At 46.2% G+C, this 26494-nt stretch overlaps 2 protein-coding genes across 7 annotated transcripts in view; one reads left to right on the plus strand and one right to left on the minus strand.

The window, feature by feature from the left end:
• CDAN1 (codanin 1) overlaps positions 1 to 16924 on the minus strand; it is a 67431-nt gene extending 50507 nt beyond the window's left edge. For 5 of the 6 annotated variants that reach the window (XR_012903454.1, XR_012903453.1, XR_012903455.1 and 2 more), the window contains exons 1-5: positions 16475 to 16924; positions 7302 to 8017; positions 4372 to 4596; positions 2269 to 2459; positions 1649 to 1768 (exon numbers count right to left, since the gene is read on the minus strand). Coding sequence is in view for 3 of the 6 variants with exons in the window: in XM_075927240.1 (XP_075783355.1) it covers positions 1649 to 1768; positions 2269 to 2459; positions 4372 to 4596; positions 7302 to 8017; positions 16475 to 16924 (1702 nt within the window). In the remaining 3 variants the exon portion in view is untranslated. The remainder of the gene's footprint in view (positions 1 to 1648; positions 1769 to 2268; positions 2460 to 4371; positions 4597 to 7301; positions 8018 to 16474) is intronic. The other variant, XM_075927241.1, reaches the window with a different exon arrangement.
• A 57-nt stretch (positions 16925 to 16981) lies between these two features.
• LOC142829135 (uncharacterized) lies at positions 16982 to 22799 on the plus strand. The gene is made up of 2 exons (XM_075927248.1): positions 16982 to 17516; positions 20613 to 22799. Exons 1-2 carry the CDS (start codon positions 17069 to 17071, stop codon positions 21269 to 21271), a joined length of 1107 nt encoding a protein of 368 aa, XP_075783363.1. The 5' UTR covers positions 16982 to 17068; the 3' UTR covers positions 21272 to 22799.
• Positions 22800 to 26494: the final 3695 nt, after the last annotated feature.

Consider the following 26494-nt stretch of genomic DNA (forward strand, 5'->3'; position numbering starts at 1 on the left):
CCACATGAGGAGACATGAGTAAGACTGCAACTTTTCAGCTTGGAAAGGAGACGAGTAAAGGATGATACGATTGAGATCTATAAAATCATGACTGATGTGGAGAAAGTAAAAAATGAAGTATTTACTCATAAAACAAGATTATAGGGTTACCACATGAAATTAATAGGCAGCAGGTTTAAAAACAAACATAAAGGAAGTATCTCTTCACACAACAGTCAACCTATGGAACTCTTTGCCAGATAATGTTGTAAAGGCCAAAACTATAGTAGGATTCTAACAAAAACATACAAGTTCATGGAGGATAGGTCCATCAATGGCTATTAGCCAGGATAGGCAGGTATAGTGTCCCTAGTCTCTTTGCAAGAAGCTGGGAGTGGGCAACAGGGGATGGACCACTTGATTATCTGCTATGGACAATGCCCAGTGCCCCAGAAGGCATGAACAATGTTGGAAGACAGGATACTGGGTTAGACAGACCTTTGGTCTGACCCAGTCTGGACATTCTTATTTCAATCAGTATAGTTACCAGTATTCTTATTGGAGAAAATTATTCACCTTTCATAGTTAACACTGATCAATCAGATCAGAGTGTTCATGTAAACTCCTTAAATCTGAGCCTTAGGTAAGAGGCTGCATCCCTCTTAAGGGTCAATCCTACGAAGTAATAGAATTTCCACTGATGTCAATGGGAGTGAGACATGTACAGGGCTTGCATGAATGCATAGCTTACCCAAAAACCAAGATGACGACTAGCTTATCGTAAGGTACAAACTTGCCAAAAACATGTGAACAAGTCCCACTAGTGGGAATTGCACACATATCCCTATGCAGAACTATGCCTTAAACGTATGAGTTCAGCAATATTTCTGGGTTTGAAGGAAACAATGGCAGGAAGAAAACTGGTAAATCACTCTTCTCTCTGAAAATCTATTTTATCAGGTAATCATAGAGAACTTAGGCAATAACAATGAGCTAACATAACCTGGTTTCAATAGCCTCCAAGATTATAAAATATCCATTCCTTCCATCAAACGTGTTTGATGGAGGATGCATCAACTTTTTTTTTTAAACTTACCTTCTCTTGCCTGGTCTATAAGCTTCAGCTAAATGCACCCTTTGCTCCCTCGGGGAACGTCTCCTGATATTAACAGGAGCTTTATAAAAGATAAAAGCGGCGAGGAGTCCTGTGGCACCTTATAGACTAACTGAAGTGTTGGAGCATAAGCTTTCGTGGGCAAAGACCCACTTCGTCAGATGCATGTCATGCATCTGACGAAGTGGGTCTTTGCCCACGAAAGCTTATGCTCCAACACTTCAGTTAGTCTATAAGGTGCCATAGGACTCCTCGCCGCTTTTGCGGATTCAGTCTAACTCGACTACCCCTCTGATACTTATAAAAGATAGACACTGGTCTTTTTGTAGTAAGCAAACTTTTAGGATTTTTTATTCTTTACCCAAATGCCGTATTCCACACCTCTCACTAAAACATGCTAATTCACCCAATACAGGCCTCAGTCTTCAGTGTAGTGACTTTTGGTCACTAATTCCCTGACACTGAATTTGAACCCCTTGAATCAGAGGTGATATGCTTTGTATCCCATTACCAGTCCTGGTAACAACCTAGTCTCCATTCAGTAGCACTGCTAACCTTTACATCCTTGACTGAATTCCAGATCATTCTCGCCATCTTCCAAAGTTGTCGTTCCCTTGGATGTTAGCAGCTGCAGAACAAAGAACAGCTCCAGGAAAATATTTGGAACCAGGTTTTCTGGAAGAAGTAATGAGATAAAATGGTTAGATACTCAGCATTAATCTATGTTAACAAGGATAATCAAATCTCAAACTTCCAGTCTCAGACAGAACTCAACAATGCTGATACACAGCCAAGTTCATTTGTGTAGTTGCATTTCAGAAAGCAAGTATTTTACCTCCACTCCAACCCCCAAAAGTTAAATGAAAGGTAACCATTGAAAACTGCTTCTAAATCACTTCAACTTAATAAGAATAGTCAGGGAGAGACCTGGTCTCTCTCCACATTACCAGCTGGGCCAATACAATTCAAGAGTTCTGAGATTCAGATAATCATGTAGGGCCCATAGAATTTTCTAGGCTTCTACCCAGTAGGGGTAGATATAGTCTTTTGAGTAGGTGGGAGGTCTCCGTTCATTTTTTCAGGAAATACATGTATTAAGTCATTGGTGCACTCTGGAAATAGAATTTAAAAAGATATTCCATACCACAGTCATCTCACTTCTCCCAGTTCTTTACCTGCTATACAAGATGAATAGAGCTGAGCCAGATTTTCTAGCTGTTTCTTGCAGGAGACCTTACTGACATCTGCACAGGTCACTAGCTGGCTATCAGTAGCGAGGCTTGAACTCCAACTGTAATTAGGCGTGGTAGGTGTATTGGGATCCAGAGATAGCCCTCCAGGAGATGTCTGCTGCAGCAACTTGTATCTGAAATTCAAAGTCAGTGACTTACAGGGGAATTGAAGATGACACACACTACAGTCAATGTAGGAAAAATTCTTCACTATATGGTCTGCTTGGATTCCCGTAAGAATTGATCAATAAATTTACAGAATCTAATGCAGTTTCAATGTAGGAAATAGGTTTATTACCTAATACATCCAATTCCTACCAAATGATAAACAATGGTCTTGTGGTTAAGGCACAGAACTGCTATTGTTCATAATGTGACTTTAGGCAAATCACTCAACCTCTCTGTCCTATACCAGGAATACCTACCACATTACACCTATGTTCACCCACTAGCTTTCAGTAACTTTGAATAGGTAAAACAAAGCATCATCTGAAGACTACAGTGTTACACAGATATGCTTAGGGGTACAGTCTAACTCTCAGAACTTTGCATTAATGCAATAAGGACTAACTGAAATACCATAAATTCAGGACCAATATGATGCCAGAGTCACTTAGCAGAGTACAAGCACAACTAAGTGAGGAGTGAAGGCTGAATTTGGAAATGTATGTCTGATACCACATTCATTTTCATCTCACCGGCTTTTAGCTTAATTTTTGATTAAACAAATACAAACTAGTCTGAATATTTTCTGTTAATTTCAGCTTATTGGTAGAGTTGTAATACAGGCAATCCCGGAGTTACGCGGATCCGACTTATGTCGGATCCGCAGTTAAACGGGGCTTTTCTCGCCCCGGAGGACGGGAGCGGCGGGACGCCCAGATGTGCACGGTCCGCCGCCCCCGTCCTCCGGGGCGAGAAAAGCTGCTCCCCGTCTCCCTGGTCTGCAGGGAGACGGGGAGCAAAGCCTTGGAGCACGCCCGCAGCGGGACAGCCCAGGCACGCTTTAGCTGTCCCCCTGCGGGCGTGCTCCGCGGCTTTGCTCCCCGTCTCCCGACCAGCAGACCAGGGAGACGGGGAGCAAAGCCTCGGAGCACGCCCGCAGCGGGACAGCCCAAGCGCGTGCCCGGGCTGTCCCGCTGCGGGCGTGCTCCGCGGCTTTGCTCCCCGTCTCCCTGGTCTGACCAGCAGACCAGGGAGATGGGGAGCAAAGCCTCGGAGCACGCCAGCACTGGGACAGCTGCGGCACGCCTGGACTGTCCCGCTGCCCGCGTGCTCTGCGGCTTTGCTCCGCATCTCCCAGGTCAGCAGACTAGGGAGATGGAGCAAAGCCGTGGAGGACTTGGGTGGTCCCGCCACCCCCGTCTCCCTGGTCTGCTGGGGGGGAGGGGGGGGGGTGCAGCTAGTGCCCCGCCCCCCCAGCAGACCAGGCTTTTCTTGCCTACCCCTGGGGTAGAGCAGCTGGGGGCTGCCGGGTTGGTCCCGCAGTGCTGCTCTGGACCAACCCGGCAGCACCCCAGCTGCTCTGCCCCAGGCGTCCTGATTCAGCCGCTGTTGGTCAGTTTCACCAGCGGCTGAATCAGGACGCCTGGGGCAGAGCAGCTGGGGTGCTGCTGGGTTGCTCCAGTAGCGCCGAGGAGCCGTGCTACTGGAGCAACCCAGCAGCACCCCAGCTGCTCTGTCCCAGGCGTCCCCAGGTCAGCCGCTGCTGAAACTGACCAGTGGCTGACTACAGGAAGCCCAAGGCAGCGTTGCTCTGCCCCAGGCTTCCTGGAATCAGCCGCTGATCAGTTTCAGCAGCAGCTGACTTGGGGACGCCTGGGTTTCTTAAGTTGAATCTGTATGTAAGTCAGAACTGGCATCCAGATTCAGCCGCGGTTGAAACTGATCAGTTTCAGCAGCGGCTGACACCAGTTCCAACTTACATACAGATTCAACTTAAGAACAAACCTACAGTCCCTATCTTGTACAGAACCCGGGGACTGCCTGTAATGGAAAAGCTTGATTCCCTACAGATGAAATACCCCTCCCCCCTTCATACTGTACCGTTCTTTCTTCAGCATCTCCCTCTCCTCTTGAAGACTGCTTCCTGTTACGGAGGTAACGTTCCCTTCCTGGATAGCAGCAAAGGTGTCAAGATTGGTCCCAGACGGAAACCAAGCAGCGGGAGACTGGCTGACTGGTGTGGATGTGAAACACATCTTAGGTTTTGAGAGGGGGCGCTCAGCACTCACTGGAGTTGGGTTGATTCGTCTTGATGGCTTGCTTTTGCTGAAACAATTTTAAAGAGGCTTCCACTTAAAGTATAAACAGATCATCAAGAGAGAAAATAGCAGTAAAATCTATCAAACTCTTTCAGAGGACTTTGATGCCAACTTAAAACAGAATCAAGGAAAGAGAGAATCAAGTTACAGAGGAATAGTAATCACACCTGGCAGAATGGCTAATTTTGCCCTGCCCAGTAGAAAAAGAATGGGTACATCCTACAAATATAGACTTCAATGAGCCTGACAAAGTACAACATATTCCTGCTACTCCACTGCTATGACTTAAAGGTAACTATGATCATCATGGAGGAAAACTGGAAAAAAAAAAGGATACTATTTTACTTATCTACACCACTTGTCCTACATTTACAGGATATGCCTAGTTCTGGCTGCTCTCAGTTATTTATACAATTTCAAAATATGCATGAAATCATGACCTAGTTACCAAGAGGATCACTGGAAATCAGCACTCCCATATTTCCATTCCTGCCTCTGCCACCAGCCTGCTTTGTAACCTAGACAAATCCTAATCTCTTGATGCCTCTCATTTAACCTAGCCATATAATACTGCTTACTCATCTCACCAGGGTGACGTGGGGCATAAGATTTGTGCAGTGCTGTGAGAATCTTGGACAAAAGGCTCCAAAGAGCAGTAATGTGTCATTTTCAATGAAATGTTGTAGAAATTATACAAGCAGTATGCTACATCTGACATCTATTTCTCCAATGCAGTGGTCCCCAACCTTTTGGGGCCAGTCCCTGCGCCACGCGCCCGGGGGCAGGGCCAGCCCCGATCACTCAGCGGGTGCACAGAAATGGCCCAATGGGCTCCATGGCGCCCGCAGGCACCGTATTGGGGACCACTGCTCCAATGAATATGCTGCCTGCTACATGTTAACTGCTAGGGCCCTCAGGCTACTTGTAAGTACAGAAGTAACACTATATTTGACCTCTTTCCTTGCACTTCACATCAGTCACGCTGCACAGCTTGAAACATACTGTTTGTGATGAAAATGCACACCATGTTAGGCAATGCCCTCTCTCAGATAAGGATTTCTCATCTTTAAATCCCCTCCCTCCATGTGCAACCCGTTAGGAAACCTACAGTGTTCCCTCTAATTTTTTCCATCCATATGCTAAATAAATTTCATTATGTGCACCAAGGCATATGCAGATGTGCACCACTAATAGAAACACATGCTGCTGGCTTCAGGCATTCTGCTAATCAGCTAGGCAGCATTTGAATCTCTTCTGGGTGGCCACCCAAGCAGTCAGCTTACAAGGAACACTGCTAACCAGTTCTAAAATGAGTTCAATTAATTGATTCTAGAACTTGTTGGTGCCATTGCAAAGACCAGGCAACCTGACCCTTCATGTAAGGTGGTTAATTGGGGGGGAGGAGGGGTAGATATAACCTCAGGGTAGACCAGGCATGAGAGGAACAGTAAACACACATTCAACTGTACTTACACCTCCTGGAAAGACAGCAGGCATTCTCAATTCCTCATGGAGGAAGAGGCCACTGACAGCAAGAGAATACTGATAGCCTACACTGTGCTATGGAGAGCTGTGCATCAGCTACTGTGGTGTCCCATTAGGATTTCTGACCTCTGAAGTCTAGTAAATGGAAAAAGAGTTAAGGTGGGCAGGAGTAGTAGGCCAGACGTACATGACTTTCAGCTAAGTCTAGCCAGAGAAGCCCCTGCTTTGATTTGAAGAGACCCTTCAGAATCACACATCCTTCAGATTCCTACAAGTAGCCACAACATAAATTTTCAAAAGGGATTTTGGGTGGCAAACGTGAGATCCCTTACAAGGGCCTAATTTCTCCTTTACTGAGACCTCATGGTGAATCTTAGCTGTCATTTAAAACAAGCAAAAAGGACCAGTAGTTTGGTTAATTGAATAGTCAATTAACCAAATGAATTTTAGCAGTTAATTGACTATTTTATAGTCCCTGGGGTGGGGCCGGCAGCCAGTGCAATCCAGCCCCATTCTCAGGTAGCTCCCTGTACTCTATGCTGCTGCCTCTCTGTCTGAGGCAACAGTACGGGGTGCCAGGCAGGAGCCGGTCTACAAACCGTCTCCCCTTGCAGACGGGCTGCCTGCTGCCCCACACTGCTATCTCTGATACAGAGGCATCAGCGTCAGGTGGCAGCAGTCCCTGTCCATGGGGGGCCAGGGCTGGCCGCAGACAGAGGCGGCTTTGCGGCAGCCTCCCCTGCCTGCCCCCCTGCCACACGCTGCTGCCTCTAAAAGCCAGCTCCCCTCTAGTACTGGTTCCTGCTCCCCTCCACCTGCTACCTCTGATAGAGGTAGCAAATTGGGGGAGAAATGCAAGTAGTTGACTAGATTAACCAATAAGCCTAGGTTTATTGACCAATCAACTACTCGTTCACATCCCTCGTTTGTACCACAAGGAAGTCCCAGCTAGAAGAGATCATTAGCAATCGGGAAATTCATACACTTGAAGATTCAAACAGAACCCACGTGTCAACCATTCACCCAGGCCATTACCAGATGGCACCCACTTCCCTGCAGCCCCCAACCTGCAACCTACAAAACATTCATCACCAAGAAGGTACAATAGTACCTATATATTGTTATCTGGGAGTTAACGGCGTCAGCTGCCCCCAAGAAATAACGTATTTTCAATGCTGCCAGCACGATCAGAAAAAATAAGAATGCAACAAGAAGACTTGCTCTTACTTTGTCAAGCCAGAAGCAGCACTCATAGGTGGGAACTCCTCCAAGTTGTTGAGATTCAGATGATCAGGTGGGGAATTGGCTGAGGTAGGACCCACCTCAGTCCGCTTCCTCCTCCCGCCACTCAAGGAAGAGCTGTCACCCTTCCCATCGTCCTCTTCAGTGAGGCTTCGCCCTAAGTCCCGAGCCACTTGCCGGCCAGTGGCATTGGCAGAGCTGTTGCCTCTTCTTCTGCCTCGCCTCACTGACTGGACATCTGGTGTGGGCACTAGGAAGATGCCCAAGTTGGCCCTCTGAGATGAACGTTTCTCATTGTGGGTGAACACAGGGCTGCAACCAAAGTTCTGTCTGATGATGGGAAAATCACTGCAGGGGCTAGAAAAGCTTGACTCACTAAAGGCAGAAGAACCGCTTGATGCAGAAGAAGAGGGAAAACTAGTGTCCCGGCTACAGGTGCTAGCAGCCGTCCTCTGGGAAAAGAGCTGCATTCGGCTGCTGCATGACCCTGCTGTGTTGCTCCCCCTCCTATCTGATCCTGTCTTTTGGCTCCCATGGCTAGCCGTGCTCCTGAGGGCCTTAGAATTTGGAGTTTTAGCAGGGGTAGAGGGCCCATTGGTCAAGATCTGACTAGTCTGTTCCCTTAAAAAATTCAACAGAAAAGGCACAAAGTCTTTCTGAAGCAAACTATGAGGTACCAACTTGTCATGGACATGTTTCTCCTGCAAGGAAAGAGAACAAAACATTAATAAAGATGACCATGGACCCCTAAAAACTGTTTCTTTATCTCAAATACTGGGCATGAATTCACTATCATAATGGAATCTAATTTTTAAGTTGAGGGAGTGCCTCTAGTAATTACATTAAAGAACAGATTGATGAGTTCTTGATTCTAGAGTGTTCCCAAGTCTGACAACTATTCCTCTAGTCCAAGTTTTCAAAAGCAACCATTAGTTTTTGCTGTCCAGCTGGACAATTATGGCCTGTCTTATAGAATTGCTTAGCACCCACAACTGCACCTGGAGTCATTGAGAGCTGCAGATGATCAGCACCTCAAAATCAGGCCCCTTTAAGATGTCTCAAGCAGGACACCAAAATTTAAGACAAACAAAACTAGTGGACAATGTATTAAACATGCAACTTCACTACTTCAGTTTCCAACTAATCTGCTTATACCAGCTACTTCAAGGCATGCTCCAAAAATAAATGATTGTATAATGCTTGAGATCTTCGGTCTTATATTTTAATGAAGTCATATCCACTTGTTATATCATAGAACTCTGAATATAACATGGAGCAACTTTTATGATGCAAAATTAATATTCAAGAATGTAAATAAAAAATGCAACCTTAATATATTTTAAATTTTCATGGGAACATAATCCTTACAAGGGTAGCATCTGTAAAATTACCTGAGAATTCTACCAGTTCTTTAAAATAATTGCATTATTGTAAAACCATGTATGCAGTGCAAAAAAAGTCACTCTGGTCTCACAACTATTTTCCTCACAACAGTGTTAAGCAAAGTTTGGCACACTGCCAGAATAACTCTATTGGATACTAATTCATTTTTGTATGAGACCTGGCAACCACATTGTCATACTTAGGACTCTCGTCTCTGCAGCCATATCCAAGGAAGAAAAACGCTGATTTCTTAAGTGATATCCTAGTGAAATGCAAAACAAGAAATTCAGAAGACAGCAAGTACTTCATTTTATGGAGCTGCTTCTTCAGAACAGAGGTAAGGGAACCACTCTCTTTTACTTCATATACATGCCTGGACCTAGCACGGAGAGGGACTGCTAAGGCTTACCAGTTAACTGGTTAACCATTCAACATCCTGGGCTGGAATGGGTGTGGGGCCTGGGGCAGAATGGGGGTTTAAGTCCCTTCCATCCCCTTCCCAGGAAAATCAAGTCAGCATCTGTGCTTCATCTAATTTCAAGCCTAAATTTGTTGGTCAGTTTACAGCCATTTGTTCTTGTGTTAACATGGGCACTTCACTCCTCATCCTTCACCCACCCTAGTATGTATCTAATATGTTCATAGAGAGTAGCAGTGTTAATCAATTTAATTGGTTAATCAGTTCAATGTTCAGTTAGTCTCTACAGTGCTAAAGGACTTTTTTTTTTGTAGTTACAGACTAACATGGCTACCCCTCAGCCTTCACATGGCTAGGCTAAACAAGCCAAACTTCTCACAGCTCTTTTTATAAGGTAGGTTTTTCCTTTCTCTGATCATCCCAGAAGCTCTTCTCTGCACCTGTTCCAGTTTGAATTCGTGTATCTTAAAAGAATTGCACAGTACTCCAAAGGTATCACGAATGTGTTGTATGATTATACTAATACTTCTCTAGCTGTGATGACGACAATCACTCGTTGCCGAGTATGATCATCTTCAATGGGAGCTGTGGACATTCATGTGACAAATAAGGCCAATCCTTGAACCACAAGTTCTATTACAGCAAGGACAGATGTTTTCAGGTGCAGCAGGAGGCTGTTGACCATGAATAGAAAGAAGCCTGTCTCTCTTCCTCCTCAATCTCTTCTTCAGCATGTCAGCAGGCAAATTCAAATGCAGAGAGCCACTGAGTAGGACTTGTCTCAAGGTATGTGAACAACTAGTCGACTACCCAAAAAGCATAATAAACAGTCGATTAGTCGCTTACCTCTCCCCCCTTGCTGCCTCTATCAGAAAGAGGCGGGGGGGGGGGGAAGAGAGGGTGCTTCAAAGAGACTATTCGATTAGTTGATAAGGGAGCTTCTGACTTGGAAGTGTAGCAATAGCTATTACTATTCTTCAAAGGCGAAAGCGCTGTGGGATACATGGGGCCAGTGGGGGACACACAGCTGTTGCTACACTTCAAAGGCAGAAGCATCCATATTGACTAATTGCATTGACTATTTGATTAGCCAAATAATGGAAATTTTACATCCCTACTTGTCTCCATTTTGAGTGATATTGAGCGAGTGTCTCCCAAGTATCAACATCAATGTTGCACTTTAAATTATACTTTAGCAAGTCCTTATAAAGCTTCTGTTGTCCTTTCTGTTGGCATTAGAAAAGGTTCAGAAAAGAGCAACTAAAATGATTAGAGGTTTGGAACGGGTCCCATATGAGGAGAGGCTACAAAGACTGGGACTTTTCAGTTTAGGAAAGAGGAGACTGAGGGGGATAGGATAGAGGTATATAAAATGATGAGTGGTATGGAAAGGGTGAAGAAAAGTCAAGTTATTTACTTGTTCCCATAATATAAGAACTAGAGGACACTACATGAAATTAATGGGTAGCAGGTTTAAAACTAATAAAAGATAGTTCTTCACACAGCCAACCTGTGGAACTCCTTGCCAGAGGAGGCTGCGAAGGCTAGGACTATAACAGATTTTAAAAAGGAGCTAGATAAATTCATGGAGGTTAGGTCCATAAAAGGCTATTAGCCGGGGGTAAGGAATGGTGCCCCGACCTCTGTTTGTCAGAGGCTGGAGATGGATGGCAGGAGACAATTTGCTTGATCATTGTCTTCAGTCCACCCCCTCTGGGGCACCTGGCACTGATCACTGTTGGCAGACGGGATACTGGGCTAGATGAACTTTTGGTCTGACCCAGTATGGCCATTCTTATGTTCTCACGCTACAGTATCCTTCTTTCAGCGGAGAAAACAGGACCTGTTGTGGGAGGCAATAGTCTGGCATCCAAATAATGTGACCAGTCCAGCAAAATTGCTGACAGATGATCATTGACTCAATACTAGTGGCCTATGCTTCTTCTAGAACACTCATGTTAGGGTGACTGTGTTCTCATTTGATCTTGAAGAGGCAGCACTGGTGATACTTCTCAAGCACTTTTGAGTGATATCTATAGGCTGTCAAGGTTTCTGAGCCATACAAGTTTGTTGGAAGAAGGATGGTTTGATAGACAAGAAGTTTGGTGTCTGTTCGAATGTCATGATCTTCAAAAACCCTGTGCTGTGAACAAGCAAAGGCTGCAGGGGCACAACTCAGAGAATGCTGGATTTCTACATCAACAACAGCCTTGGATGAAAGACAACTTCCAAAACAGAGAAAATGATAGATATTCTCCAATGCCTCTCCATTGATTTTAATAGATAGGGTGCATGGTACCTCATTTGGAGAGGGATGGTGGAGCACTTTGGTTTTCTTGATGTTGAAGGTGAGACCAAGACATGCATAAGCATCACCAAACACGTTCAAGATAACCTGAAGATCTCAGAGTGGGCAAAAACTGCAGTGCCATCATCATACTGAAGTTCCACAATATATATGGTGGAAATCTTACTCTTCGCTTTCAGCCTGCTAAGCCTCACAAAAGCTTTCCATCCATTTTGTAGATGATTTCAACACCAGTTGGGAGCTTCCCAGAAATTAGGTAAAAAACAACTGCAATAAAGACTGTGAACATGGTTGGGATAACAATATAAACCTGTTTGACTCCTGTTTGTACTTTGAAAGGTCCACTCTGGGAGCCAATGCTGCTCAAAACAGTCACTTTCAAGTTCCATGAAGCAACTTTAGGACACTGATGTATTTATCAAGACATCAGATCTTCAAAAGTACAGTCTAAAGGGCATAGCAATTCACTGAGTCAAAAGCTCAATAAAAGTTTGATCAATGAAAGCCATGTACAGTGGTCAGTTTTGCTCCTGACACATCTCTTGCAGCTGCTGTGAAATGAAGATCCCAATGAGGACAAGGTCGGAAGCCACTTTGTGACTCTGGTAAAATTTCTTCTGACGGACAGAAGACAGGTTGCAAGGACTCATGCCAGAACTTTTCCTACAACAGCAAGAAGAACGATACCATGATAGTTTCCAGTCTACTTTATCCCCTTTCTTAAAGAGGGCAACACCCAGTGAAATGACGGATGCCTTGATTATCTCCTCCTTTATCTAGATTTTAAGGATAAGCAAACTAAGCAGACAAATTAACTCTGATCCACCATCTTTAAAGATTTCAGCGAGGATCACATCTGGACCTACTGCCTTCTTCATCTGCTTGATGGCATTGTATACCTCAGTGGTCCCCAACCTTTAGAGGCTCCCGGGGGCGGGGCCACTTACGCGCCGGGCGCCTGGGGGGTGGGGCCACTTGCGCCGGGCGCCCCGGGGGGTGGGGACCGCGCGTCCTGGGGCACGCCATAGGCGGGGATGCCCTTGCACCCGGCGCCGGCATGTGCCCCAGGGCCGGGGCCGCCCAAGCGCCGCGCACCGGGAGCCGGTGCGTGTCACGCGCCTGGGGCCGGCACCGGCCCAGGTTGTCGGCGGGCGCACACAAATGCCCCGGTGGGTGCCATGGTGCCCGCGGGCACCGCGTTGGGGACCACTGGTATACCTCATACAAATTGGGAGGGTCTCCAAGCTCATCCCTAGAAGGTCATTGGTGGATTCGCTCAAGAAATTCATCTGCAACTGTAGAATTACAATTAAGATCTTCAAAATGTTCTTTCCAGTGAAAATTAATAGCTTTGTCTTTCATAAGTGTGGTTCCATCCTTTGAACGAAGGGGGTTCATGCCATGCCCATAAACAGCCTTAATAGCACTAAAAAGACGTGATTATGGGTAGCCATAAAAGTGCTGGAGTTCTTGTGCTCTCTCGGTCCATCATTTGTTCTTGAGTTCTCTGGTTTTACATTGGACTTCCGCCTTTACCTTAGCATGGGCTTCTCTCTTTGTATTGCAATTTCTTCTCATTGATGAATTGTTTGATTTCAACATCATTCTCAAACCAATCCCAATAGTTTCTGGTATGATAGCCAATTGTTTCCTCACAAGTATTGAGGATTGCTGCTTTCAGCTGGCTCCAATGCTCCTCAATTTCCTCCAGAAACTCTGATGGAACCTTTTCTTATAAGGCTGCTTGGAAGTGGTCATGCTTAATGGGTCCTTCAGATCTTGACCCTTCAAGCTTGCACCTGATCTGTTTCTTTTGCAGCCCTCATTTGGGGGGCTATCTTAATTTTCACTGTGGATCAAATGAGGCAATCATCAGGCCAGCAGTCATCAGCACTTGTCATTGCTCATGAGAAGTACATCACTACAAACTCGAGCATGAACTATGACATAGTAAAGAAGATGCCAGTGCTTTGAACATGGGCCTCTCCAAGATGTTTTGAACTTTTTTTTGGTCAAGAAAGGGTGTTCATAATGATACGTTCGTGTTCAGCACACTTGGTCAGGAGCAGGATTCCATTTGAGTTGCTTTTGCCAGCTCCTTCTTTCGAAAACTGTTCCTTTACACAGATATCAGTCTTGTCTAACGTGCGTATTGAAATCCCCCCCCCAAAATTCTTCTCTTCTTTAGGGGTCTCTGATAAAATGGTTTCCAGCTGAGAATAGAAATCTTCCTTTACATCCTCATCAGCGTCCACTGTTGGCACACAGGCACTCACAATAGTTACCTCGGTTTTTGGTGAGCCTCAGATGATCATAAACTGCTTATTGATGCCTACTGGCACCTCAGAGAGGCATTTTACGAGCTTGTTCTTAATAGCAAAGCCTACTCCATACAATTGAGGTTCATCTAAAGATTTTCCCTTCCAGAAGCTCTCTCCTCCCTCACCTGGTTCATCAGCTCTTCTAGTTTCAGACTCTTCTATTCTCTTGAGGCTACGCTTACACTGGCAGCTCAGTCGTTCTTCCGCAAAAACTTGCCGGCTGTCTACAATGCACGAGCATTCTTCCAGAAGTAAATTTACAGTATAGCGTCATAAAACAGGATTTCTTCCGGAATAAGCCCTCTTGTGCAAGAGCTCTTCCACAAGAGGGCAGTGTAGACAGGCAACATGAATTTCTTGCGCAAGAAGCCCCTATGGTTAAAATGGCCATCAGAGCTTTCTTGTGGAAGAGAGTGTCTAAACTGCCATGGATGCTCTTGCACAAAAGCACATGGCACTGTTGATGCTATCTTGCGGAAGAATTTTTGCACAAGAACTCTTCCACAAGAGAGTTCTTGTGCAAGAAGCTGCCAGTGTAGACGTAGCCCAACTGTACTGGAAATACCACACCTGATGTATTGTAGGGATATAAGCAACTAATCGACCAGTCGCTTCACCCCCCCCTTGCTGCCTCTATCACAAAGAGGCAATGAGAGGAGGGGGGGGAAGGAACGGGTGCTGGTGGGAGCCGGCTTAAAAGCCAGTTCCCCCCAGCTCCAGCTCTCTGGGAGTGGGCAAGGGCACAGCGGTGGCCAACTTTGAAATGTCTGGAGCTCTTGTACATTTCAAAGTTAGAACACAGTGGGGAGCCCAGGCCAGCTGGGAGTTCCGCTGACCTGGGGTTCCACATGGCATGCCTGCTTTGAAATCTACAAGAACCCCTGAAGAAGTGGGCTGTGCCCACAAAAGCACATGATACCATCTACATGTTTTGTTAGTCTATAAAGTGCTACCAGGCCATTTGTTGTTTTAAGTTTATCCTGTACAGACCAACTCGGCTACCCCCTGAAACTTCCAAATAGACAAGTAATAGAAAAAGCCAAAGTGAAATGATTTGCCTAACGTCACACAGTAAGTCAATGGCAGAGCCAGGGATAGAACTCCAGGTACCTTGGTTCCAGGTCCAGAACTCACTCATGAGACCTCAAATCTCTCATTAAAGCAATATTCGACTATCTGGGAAAACTGCACAAACAATGACTTCACACTATAACTCAATTTTATCTCTTTCCCTTTTTGAAAATTTTTATTTAAAAACAGCAATGTCTTTCCCTAACCATTTGACCTTTTTCCATGAGCTATAGATTTTTCTCCCATCGTGGCTCACAACCACATAGTTCAGCTACATTTATACAACACTTTTCTTCCCCAAAAAATGCCAAACACACCGTAAATGTAGTTAACAATTACTAACAATTCAGCTACTCCTTGATTCACAATAACTATCACATTAGAAAATGTCATCTGCTCAGCAGCCATGCTATATAAATTTTAGAAAGGAAGCTGAGAGAAAAAATGTAATTACTTGAGCAGGCATTTGGTAAAAATGGTGTTTACCAACATAACTTCTAATGTATGACAAATGCCAAGAGACTGTAATAAAGTGCTTTACATCACACCTAAGAGATGTCATTGACAGCAGCAGCGAATCCACAAGCACACCACAGGGGCAATAAAACAGAACTAACTCAGAGGGATGAATTAAGTCTATTAAGTTACCACTCTTCCTGCAGCATCCTGGATTTTTTTTGGAAGTCTCTATATTCAAGTAGTAAGCAGGCTAGGCACCCTCTTAGCTTATTAGAACGTGCCTTTGAAATTGTGTTTGATAGCTGCTTGCTGCAAAACCAGCAGATGGAGCTCTTAAACTACAGGGATCCTCACATTTTAGGAATAGAATACAAGAAAATTTTGTGAACATTCTGTAAATAGCCTAAGCTCTAGAGATCCAAGTGTAAGTTTATCTGGATAGCCTGTCCAACTTTCATATGACCAAGCTTTCTTCAGCAGCAACAGATCACAATAATAGCCAAATAGCTTTGTGGGTCACATCAAGGGGTTAAGTATTAGAGAGGTAGCCGTGTTAGTCTGAATCTGCAAAAGCGGCGAGGAGTCCTGTGGCACCTTATAGACTAACTGAAGTGTTGGAAACTTTGCCTGGGGGAAACTGCCAGAAACAAAAAATCTGCACCTACTTAATACAAAACTCCTCTTAACACACCAGCACAGCGCATGGAAACTAGGGGCGGTGCTGAGAGCGGGAGGACGCAAGGGATCACACACACCTGGCATTTTATTTTGCAGTGGGGCTGGGCCGTTGAGGAGGAACACGCTACAAACTCTTTTTCGCCGCGGCTGCGGCTCCTCCCCCCTTATTTTCCTCCAGCCCGCAGAAGCGCTGACTGCCCCCAGGGCCCACCACACAGGGTGCCAAACTAGACGAGCTGCCTGCGCGGGCGAGAGTCCCGGCCCCAACCTCGGCTGGACTCGGCCAAGTGGGCTGATCCCTGGGGCCTGTCGGCTGCACCGGCCGCCCGCAGACCGGTGCTGAGCTCGGCTTGCGCTTCCCACCCCGCCGCAGGCTGCCCCCCTCCATGGCCCGAGCGCGGCAGCCCCCGGGAGAGCCCCTAGACGCCAGAATCCGGTTGCTCCAGGCCACCGGCCCGCACGGGGCAGGGAGTCCGGGCTGCTGCAGGCCGCGGCCCCTCGCTGCCGGGCTGCGCGTTACCTCAGCTGGGTCGTGGCTGGGGCCGTGCACGAGCCACCGCACCACGGCGTCCGGCGCCACCTCCTCCCGCAACAGCAGCTCCAAAACAGCCGCCATCCCCGGCCGCCGAGCAGGCGCACTACGCCGCAGCGCGCGGACAAGCGCGGCTGCGGCAGGGCCCGGGGGCGGGGCTGAGACGCTGCACCACGCGGGCGCAGGCGACGGCGCCGCCACTAACTCCCTCGTGCGCCGCGGGGGGGGAGGGGCTAGAATCGGAAAGGGCGGGACCACACGATAGGCGCCGTGGGGCGAGTGTGATGCCAGAAGGGGGCGGGGCTCCAAGGGTCGGTGCCTCTGGTGGGCGGGGCAAGAGGGGGCTGTCACGGGGCGCAGTAGGTATTGCCATTGGGGCGCGCAGCCTCCCTGCGCGGGGCGGGGCGGCCCGGCCACCGACTCCCGCCCCCTCCCCATGTCAACAAGCGGGGCGCGCGGCGCCTGCGCTGGGGGCTTGCGCGTCCCTCGCTCTCGTGCGCGGCGTTGGTCTCCCGAGCAGGGCCCGGGCTGTGGCCTAGCGGCGGGCGCGCGGCGATCGGGGCGGCCCGCGGGCCGGGCAGGATGATGGCCGAGGACTCGCCCAAGCGGCGCAAGGCCAATTTCAACGAGGCGGAGACCGAGGTGCTGATCGAGCAGGTGCTGAAGCACGAGCAGCTGCTGTTCGCGGCGGGGCCAGGCCGCGCCTCCCCGGGCCAGAAGCGGCGGGTGTGGGAGCTGATCCGGCACAAGGTGAACCCGGTGGCCGCCTGCCCCCGCGACGTGGAGGATCTCAAGAAGCGCTGGCGGGACCTGAAGCGCCGCGACCGCAGCAAGCTCTGCCGCCTCTCGCACGGCTGCGGCCCCCCCGGCGGGCTCGGCCTGCTGCTGCCCACCGACGAGATGTCCCAGCCCGCCTCGCAGCCCGACCACCACCGCGCCTACGGCTCTGCCATGGGCCACGCCGAGGCCGTTCCCATCGTGGGCGGCATCGACACGCTGGACCTGCCGGGAGCCTCCGTGGTGGACATCGGTGAGCCGCGGGGCGGGACAGCGGGGCCCCAGGCGCCCCCCCGCCAATCTGGGCCTGCGACGCGGCAGGAGTCGGCGTTGTCATGGAGCCGGGGGATTAACCCCCCCCTCCGGCCCATGCCCCCTGCAGAGGAGTTAGCTCAGCCTCTGTGCAGCTCCCGGCGGCTTTGTGCTGCTTCCCCACGTCCGGCGCTGAAAGGGGGGCACCTGTCATCAGCCGGGAGCGGCGGCTCCCAGGTCCCCCTCTCCCCCCGCCGTGGCCCGGCTTCATTCTTAATGATGAGATTTTTTTTTGCCCTGTCGGGGACCCGTACGACCACGGCCCCTCTAGATGTGGCTTGAAGCTCTGCAGCCTGTCCCAGAGGTGCTTCCTAAGGGACAGACCAGAGCATCACTCACCCCCTTCCCCTCAACTCCTGTTACTCACATGAGGCAGTGGTGTAATGTACAAAGGACACAGGTGTAAGTGAGACTTACCCCAGGCAGTTTTCGGTTTGAAGCTTTGTGCTTGCTTATGCCCCTGTCAGTGACGTCTCCATCTTCCAGTGGTTTTAGGGACCATGATGCATAGCTCGCTTGTGTGAAGAATCAATTTGTTTTTTGTGTTATAGCAGTTGCTCATAGTTATATCTAACTGTAAAGTGTTTCTAATCTAGAAAATGCTTAGGCTTTATCTACACAGCAGTGTTATTTTGGAATAACTGACTGTTCCAAATAACAGAGTCCATGTCTAAACACAATCAGTTATTTCGACATAATATCAAAATAATGTCAAGCTGGAGGACTGCTTACTCAGACTCCTGGAACCCTCATTGTGTGAGGAGTAGGGGAAGAATGCTCTATCTTAAAATAACTGCTGTGTAGACAGCTCCAAAAGTCTAAATAAGCTATTTCGCAACTTAAGCTACACAATAAGCGTAGCTCAAGTCCTGTGACTTATTTCGAGTTTAGCCCTGTTGTTGAGGGTGTGTCTAGACTACCTAGTTTTGTCGACAAAAGTGGACTTTTGTCGACAAAACTATACCAGCGTCTACACTACCGCTGAGTTCTGTCGACATAACGTCGACAGAACTCAGCAGTTTTGTCGACACTGGTATACCTCATTTTACGAGGCATAACACCTTCTGTCGACAGAACTCTGTCGACAGAAGGTGTTATTGCCTGTAACGTTGCGTCCAGATTACGGAGTTCTGTCGACAAAGCAGCTTGCTTTGTCGACAGAACTCAATGTGTCTGGACGCTTTGTCGACGGAAGTTTTGTCGACAGTATCTGTCGACAAAACTTCCGTCAACAAAACGCGGTAGTCTAGACGTACCCATAGACTCAGACACTTGCTTCACTTTATTCCTCTAAAGTGTAACATTGATTTTAGTGGGATTACTCTTGATAGTCAAGGCAAGTAATATAAGAACCAAGGTTTTAAGTAGTATCTGTTCACCTGATTCTGTGCCTCAAGAAGGAAAAAAACTCCCAGAACACTATCTTATGAGTAGATTGTATAAAATATCAAGTCACAGGTAATTATAGTTGTCAGAAGAAATGAACACAGTATGATTTAAGAAGCAGAGCCTTTTCTTCATTTACTAATTCACCAGGGGTCACAGTTGTGTGCAAATTAAGGATGTTCTACTGTCCAAAATACTTTTTTCAACATAATTTGTTTATAATGGCTTCCTCTTCTTGCCTAAATCAGATAGATGGTGAACTGTTGGCAGGTTTTGCTTTATAGGCAGTGAAAACAAGTGAACAAACAGTATAGACCCACCTGCATATATGCAAATTTGGATCATTCCAAACACTCACAAGAAAGTATTCCACCTTGCAAATCCCAGCCTTTGTAAAATGCAGCCAACTGGTAAATTACACCCTGTTGTGTGTGAGCTGCAAGGTATGAGCATTAGTGCAAGGAATCAGAGGCCAGGTCCACACTGCAGGGGAAGGTCAAGCCCCCAAGGCTCGGACCTCCTCAGCACTGGGGAGCCCTCACTGGAGCTCAGACTCCCCCATTGTTTCCCTACTATGGAGCTGGAGCCCACAAAATCTACTAGCCTGGGCCTCTTAGGCTCTGGTGTGCAAGGGGAATGTGGGGAGTGTCAGTCAGGGGCCATGTCTATGAGGGGTTTGTTTTGTTTTGCTTCTCACTTGAGTGCAGCCCCCAACTGATTTTTCTGTGGGTTAATGGCCCCTACCCAACAAAAGGTTCCCCACCTCTAGCTTAAGCTATGCAATTCCAGCTACATAACAAAATGTAGCTGGAGTCGGTGTACTTTAAGCTGTGTTTTGGCGCCATCCTCACAGCGGGAAGTCGATAGAACACTTCTATCTACTTTCCTTAGTCCTCATATGGAGTAGGAATACTGGCACTGACAGGGGCACCCTGAGCAATTGATTTAGCAGGTCTTTTACTAGACTCACTAAATCATACACCAGAAGATCAACTGCTGCAGTGTTGATCTTCCCACAATTGGAGACTTCTGACAAGGAGGAGTGATTCAGAGAGGGTGCCACTGTGGGTCTGCTTTGCAAATACTGGGTTTATTGTGCTAAACTTGGAGAGAGGAAAATAAGAGCTTGGAATGAATTTAGTCTGTTCTGTATCACATGCTTTTGACTGATCTGTTGGGGAGTAAGTGATTTCAATGGGAGGGCAGGTCTACAGTACAGGTTCAAGTTGATCTAAGCTACACAGTTTGAGTTGCATTAGTAGCATAACTCAGGTCAGCGTATCTTAAATCTCCCTACCTTAGGGTCCACACCGTGCTGGGTTTCTCCCATCAACTCTCCTTACTCATTTCATTCTGGTGGAGTACTAGAGTCGATTCTGAGCAATCGGCAGTCAGTCCCTGCTGTTGTGGTGACAAAGATTTGCATTGCTGAGTTATGTCATTTACAGTAAGCATGTTTTGATTATTTCAAAGCGTGCTATGAGTGTAGGAGATAATACAGTACAACTCCTCATTGTAGGGTCTTGACATCAGAAGAATTAACTACCACATAAAAAAGCCAGTTGTACTCACGGGGTAGGCAGAGGTTTGATTAAGCACAGAGATGATGAAGTCTGACTCCTATTTCCATTTCTCCTCTATGCCCTTTTAGGGTTTACAGATGATCCTGGCCCATCCCATCAACCCTGTCTTGAGAAGATGAACTTAAAAGAAGAAATAGTAGTGAAGGTAGTGGAGCCAGAAGAAAGTTCTGAGGACATGGCTGTGGTTCCACCTAGCCAGGAGCACTTGCCCTTTCTGGGAACAGCTGGGGGTGGCTTGTCTGGGAAAGTAAAAGCCAAAACAAAAGGCCGGTCACAGGCAGACCAAAATGAAATTACTGAAGAGGATTTAATACAGATTCAGCAGAACCAGATGCAAGTGATCCAATCTGGCTTTGACAGTGTCAATCACAACCTTCGTTTGCTGCAGCAAGGCATGCAAGATCTCAGCAACAGCCTCAGTATTATGGCACACACACTGGTGGCTATCAAAAATGTTTATGTGAAAAACAACACAGGCCCAACCACCTATGCCACCACTTCTACTCAGACCACTGCAGGGTATCTGAGTCCTGGGTCTCCCCAGATCTCCCCAGCTGAAGACAGAGGCAGAGTACAGATGGCCGGAAGCAGCAGCAGAAGCAGCAGCTGTAGTTCTAGTTCTATGTCTCAAGAACCAGGCCCTTCGGAATTTCCTAGACCACCCCTGAGAACCATTAAGAAAGAACATCCAAATGGCTGCTACTATTTCTGTTTTGCAGATGTGTAAAACTTGAATATATGTAAAATGACTGATATTAGAGGTGCTGTTATGTCTGCTCCAGCCTGTGACTATAATGGAGCCAACTGGACTTGCCTCCGGCTTTTTTTTTTTTTCCCCAGTGGGGAAAGTTTTACATTAGGTGGCATTTAACACTACCAATCTCCCATTTGTTAACACCAACTGTTTGCAGTTGGTTAATGTGTCTCTTCTGTTTTCTTCCTTATCCTCGTTCCAAAAAATCAAATTTATTTTGACTAAGACTCTTGTGTGTATCCTCTTTGAGTTAGTGACGTTTTGAATATAAAACGCATGATGGAGTGGGGTGCAAAGGTAAAGTTACAATTATTTAATAGCAGGAGCAGAATCTGCTAGTTACACAAGTTGAGTGTTTTTAAATTCAACTGCAAAAATAGTTGACTTTAAATTTAGTGTCTGCTATTTTTATTGTATTTTTAAAAAGCCCTTGTAAAAAATCTGAGCTGTGCAAGGTACCCCAAGGGTTTGACAACGTTACGTCCTCAGGGATTGAATAGAACTAGGCCGCAGAGCTGCTGATCCATGAGTGTGCTGCTCAGATTTAATCCAGCATTGTTCCATCTGGTCACTGGTCACTTTCAGCTCTTCAGATGCACCTTCCCTGCAGAAGCATTTTGCTTAACTGCAATGAAAGTGGAGGTTACTTGTCATCATTTAAAAAGAAAAACAAACTTAGCAAAACAATATTTCTGATGTCTACTTTCAATATGGAACTGGTCTATCTTAGCACCAGGTTCTGTCTTCAGCAGATACAGCATGCTTTCTGGGGACAAATATCATACCATCTGAAAAAAACCCATTGCCCAGAACTGACAGTAAACTTGCTGCTCAGAATATGCCAGTTAAGAGTTTGACTTCGGTTGGGGCAGAACAAGTGCTCTTTCTTTGCTCTTGAAAGAGTTCCAGTTGCTGGGCCTCTGTTTGGACAGAAGTGGTAGAAGACCTTCCATTCCCTTATTATTTATATCATAGCACTTAAGAGCCCTACTCATTGATCAGGACCACATTGTGCTAGGCACATTGAAGAGAAATATAGTTCCGTACTATGTCTGGAGGTAAAAAAGAGGATGGAAACAAGGAGAGTCTGGGAAAAAACAATTCCTAAATGTCAGCGGTGGCACGAATAAGAGCCAAGGAGAACCATTACTTATCCTGATAGAACAAAAGCCTGGTTTTTACATTAATTTCTATAGATGACAATGCATTTCATTTGAGTATCAAAATAGTGAAAACTATTGCTATTTAACAGCTCTTCTTAAATTAATTGTGACTAGTACATATGATTGCTTTATCCACATACCCACAGAGTTCAGCTCCTTTCCTAGCTGAGAAAGGGTATGGATCTGTTAAGTAAGATGTCATTTTTACAGTCAGTTGTGACCATAGTACTGTGCTTTTAGGAAGTACCTTTTTTGTTAATTCTGAGGAAATAATGAAGCCCTTTGTTTTAAATTTCAATAAAGCTGAGGGGACATCAACAGCTGCCAGCATTAGGGAGTAGTGCAAGAATTTTTCATCGGGGTCCCAAAATAAGATCCCCTTATTGGAGACTGAAACTGCTACCCCAAAGTGAGCAAATTTCAGTCACATAGCCTGCACTGAGTCCCCACATTTGGACTGCCTGTATAGAAGAGGGTTTGATCATGTTGAGAGAGCTCTGTTATTCTAGTTGGCTGCTCTTCAGGTATGGCTGAAAAACAAATCTGAAACAAGTTATCCAGATGGCTGAAAGGAATCTCGGACAGTATTAAAACTAAATACTCCCACAGACTTTTTTCCCATTTAGTATTGTATTGGGGGGGTGGCCTTTAATCCATTACCCCCCACAGCAGTTATTAGTGACAGTTTACTTCCTGCAGCAGAAAGAAACAAACCAATGGTTGAGACAAGGATGGACTATTACCCAACACCAGCACAAAGATACGCTACCTGCGGGTGCCATGGTTTAAGTAGTTCAGACTTCAGAGCTCTGAGGTGTTCCATCTGTATTAGACCTACCAGCACAAATGCAAAAGTAGGGTTATTTTGTCATCACCTTTGGAAACTATTGTGTTACTTTCTCCAACTCATTAGTTTCCCTTTACTGCTGATGAAAAGATTCCCTTTTATTTTCCTTTATATTAACTTCAGCACCTGTGTATATATTTTTTAATCTGGCAGCTGTTGCCTAATTAAAAGTAAACCTGCAGTATAATATTGCTGGTGTGTGTTCTTCCTCACTTTCCTAGTCTGTGTACAGTATGCAAGATTATACTGTAACACAAATATACAATACATCTTCAGTATAGGTTAATACAGGCTAGGGGCCTTCTACAAAAAGATGGTCTGGCTTCTGAGAAGTTTTACTTCAAAAACACAGTTGCTGCAGGTAATAGGCACAGCTACCTTATGAATCACCTACCAGGTTTCCTTAAACTGACCCATCCAGAATTAGTTTGTCCTAAGCTTTGATGTTAAAAGCTTCCTATTGCTTGGGAATAGCATAGGATTCCTATTTGCTCGATGTGCACATATTAACGTGATGGGAATTCACATAGGCAGAACCTGCTCATTGACATGTAGGCTTCATCAAGTTGTGTTTCCTTTACCTCGGGTGGGGAACCGAAGGCTTGGCGGCTGGATGTGGCCCCGGAATTTGCCTGTATCCAGCCTCCAAAGCTCAGAGCTCTGGCCTCCCACCCACCACTACCGACAGGGCTGGAGTACACAAAATCCCCAAACCTGGGCTCTTCTAGGCTCTTGTGTGCAAGGGGAACGAGGGAAGTGTCTTTCTTCTCAGTCAGGGGACATGTCAGGGAGGGGTTTTTATTCTTTGTTTCTCACTGTGTGGCCTCTGACTAACTTTTCTGTGGGTCAGCAGCCCCTGACCCAAAAAAAGTTCCCCACCCTTGCTTTAACTGAAATGCAGCCTTTACCTCTATTCTGTTAAGACAAGTAGTGATTATTGCTTCAGTAACATGCAGCAAGATTAGAGAAATGTGCTCTAAAGAACACCTAATCATGCTGGGCAGTGACTCCCAACTTGTCCAGGCTACAGCACCCACTTCTTAACTGTTCAGCATCTTTTGAGGCTATTTTGCCAATTGTTCGCTATTTTGCAGCATTGCTTGGTAGAGTCTAGCTTGCATGTACTACACATCTCTCTCACACTGAAATTTGAGTCTGCTATGTTGGATTTTTTTCAACTGAGAAGCGGCCAATATTTGTAGGTCAAGTGCTGCGGAATTCCTGAGACACTTTAAGAACAGTGGGTGGACAAGACCCTCCCGCCATGCAATCATGAACACGACACTAGTCACTAGTAATTATTTACTTACATTCATTGTGGCCAGATAAAGTTCAAACCCTTTCATTTGAGATATGATTCATATTCCAATCAAGTTTTGAGCAGTGACAGCTCTGTAAATTAACCCACTGAGCTACCTGGCTTCAGTACAGAATTGCTATTTCGATCCCCAGCATCATACATCTGAATTGTGCTCATCTGATCTACTGGTATGCAACATCCATTATATTACTGACTTTCAACAGACCTGCATAGGAAGTCTCTCTCTACTGAAGTATATTACCAAATTCCTTCCTGCTTCTAAACCAAGACATTTTCTGAGATTTATGACTGTAAATGAATTCAGGATTTATGCTTCTATTGTGTGAAGAGACTTGAGATTATTTGCATAAAAGAAAATAGGTGAGGGCCTGTTCCAGCTACTGTGGAAACCAATGAGAGTATTGCTATTGACTGTAAAGGGGTCAGTGCCTGGCCCTTTTATTTGTGGTGCCAATACCTAGCATGGCAGTGGCATAGCATATGTGGTTGGTGATAGAGCTGAAATAGAGCTGATGGAATTTTCCCCTGTTGTGGACTTCATCTCTAATATTCCATGTTGCCATGTTACAGACCAGACTATTTTCTGTAGCAAATCAGGAATGAGAAATGCATGTTTACTTGCAGATATAACCATTGAAGGGGATTTAGCCTACATGTACCTGCTTTATCAGAAATATATGAAAAGTGACTTAAGCCTGGTCAACACTACCAAGTTTTGTTGCCAAAAACGGCTTTTGGCAATAAAGCAGCATGAGTATGCATACCGCAGTGCAATTTGTGTAAAGGAAAAATGCCCAGTTTCGGTGACCAAAACTGTCCATCTTTATGAGAAACTTTTTTTTCTTTTCTCCTCCCTTTCTTGTTGACAAAGAGCCAATGTAGACACTACTGTTTGTTTTGTTGACAGATCTGGCTTCTGCCAGTCTCCCAGAATGCCTACCCTGATTGCTCTGCTCATTGTTTTGAACTCTGCTATCCTACAAGCATATGCTCCTGCTCCTTCAGAGTTCCAGAAAGTATCTGGCAGCGGAGTGTGCTGCTCTGGGTAACAGTAAGTTGTTGGAATGTTCCTGTTCTACCCTGCACTAGGAACACTGCTCCAGGGAGGAGGTGGCAGGAGATTACTATGCTGCAGTGACATTCCTCCACATGGTGAGCTCACAAAGCTACTCATGATGCCGCTCCCAGCAGCTGAGGAGGCTATGGGAGAACTTGAAAGGAATCCCAAGATGCATAGGGATCAGCTCTGCCTTTCCACAACATTGCACGGTGCTAACACTGTCAATGATGGCATCCCCAGCGTGGACATGATTTGTCAACAGAGGAAGCAAGTGTGAACACCCTCTGGTGATTTTTGTTTGTAGACTTCTGGGTGTCAAAAGTTTTGTTAACAAAACTTGGTAGCATATACAAGTAACTGCAACTTGTCCAAATTCTACAACAGCCTTTTTTCTTTCACTTTTCTATGTGCTGCAGCTCAGATACATTGCATACAGACGAGGCTGGTTTCCTCATGCAGCTGCAAGGCCAGTAAAAGCCAGGACCATCCCTGACAGCTATCTTATAAAGAATATTTGCCATCATTCTAAGACGACACTGACCACAGAGACCTTTGTGACTGGAGGGGAGGTAACAAAGGAGACTATTGGTTTCTCAGGGTATATCTACACAAACTGCTTTAGTGACATCTGCACTAGTGCTTTAATGCTTCAGTGAAGACACCTCCATGAGAATAATAGATTTATAGTATCCCAGGGCTAGAAGAGACCTCAGGAGGTCACTGAGTCCAGCCTCCTGCCCAAAGCAGGACCAATCCCAACTAAAGAATTCTCCAACTGAGTAGCACTGTAAACACTGGGGGTTAG

This window comes from Pelodiscus sinensis, chromosome 4, assembly GCF_049634645.1.
Source record: "Pelodiscus sinensis isolate JC-2024 chromosome 4, ASM4963464v1, whole genome shotgun sequence".
Classification (NCBI taxonomy): Eukaryota; Metazoa; Chordata; order Testudines; family Trionychidae; genus Pelodiscus; species Pelodiscus sinensis.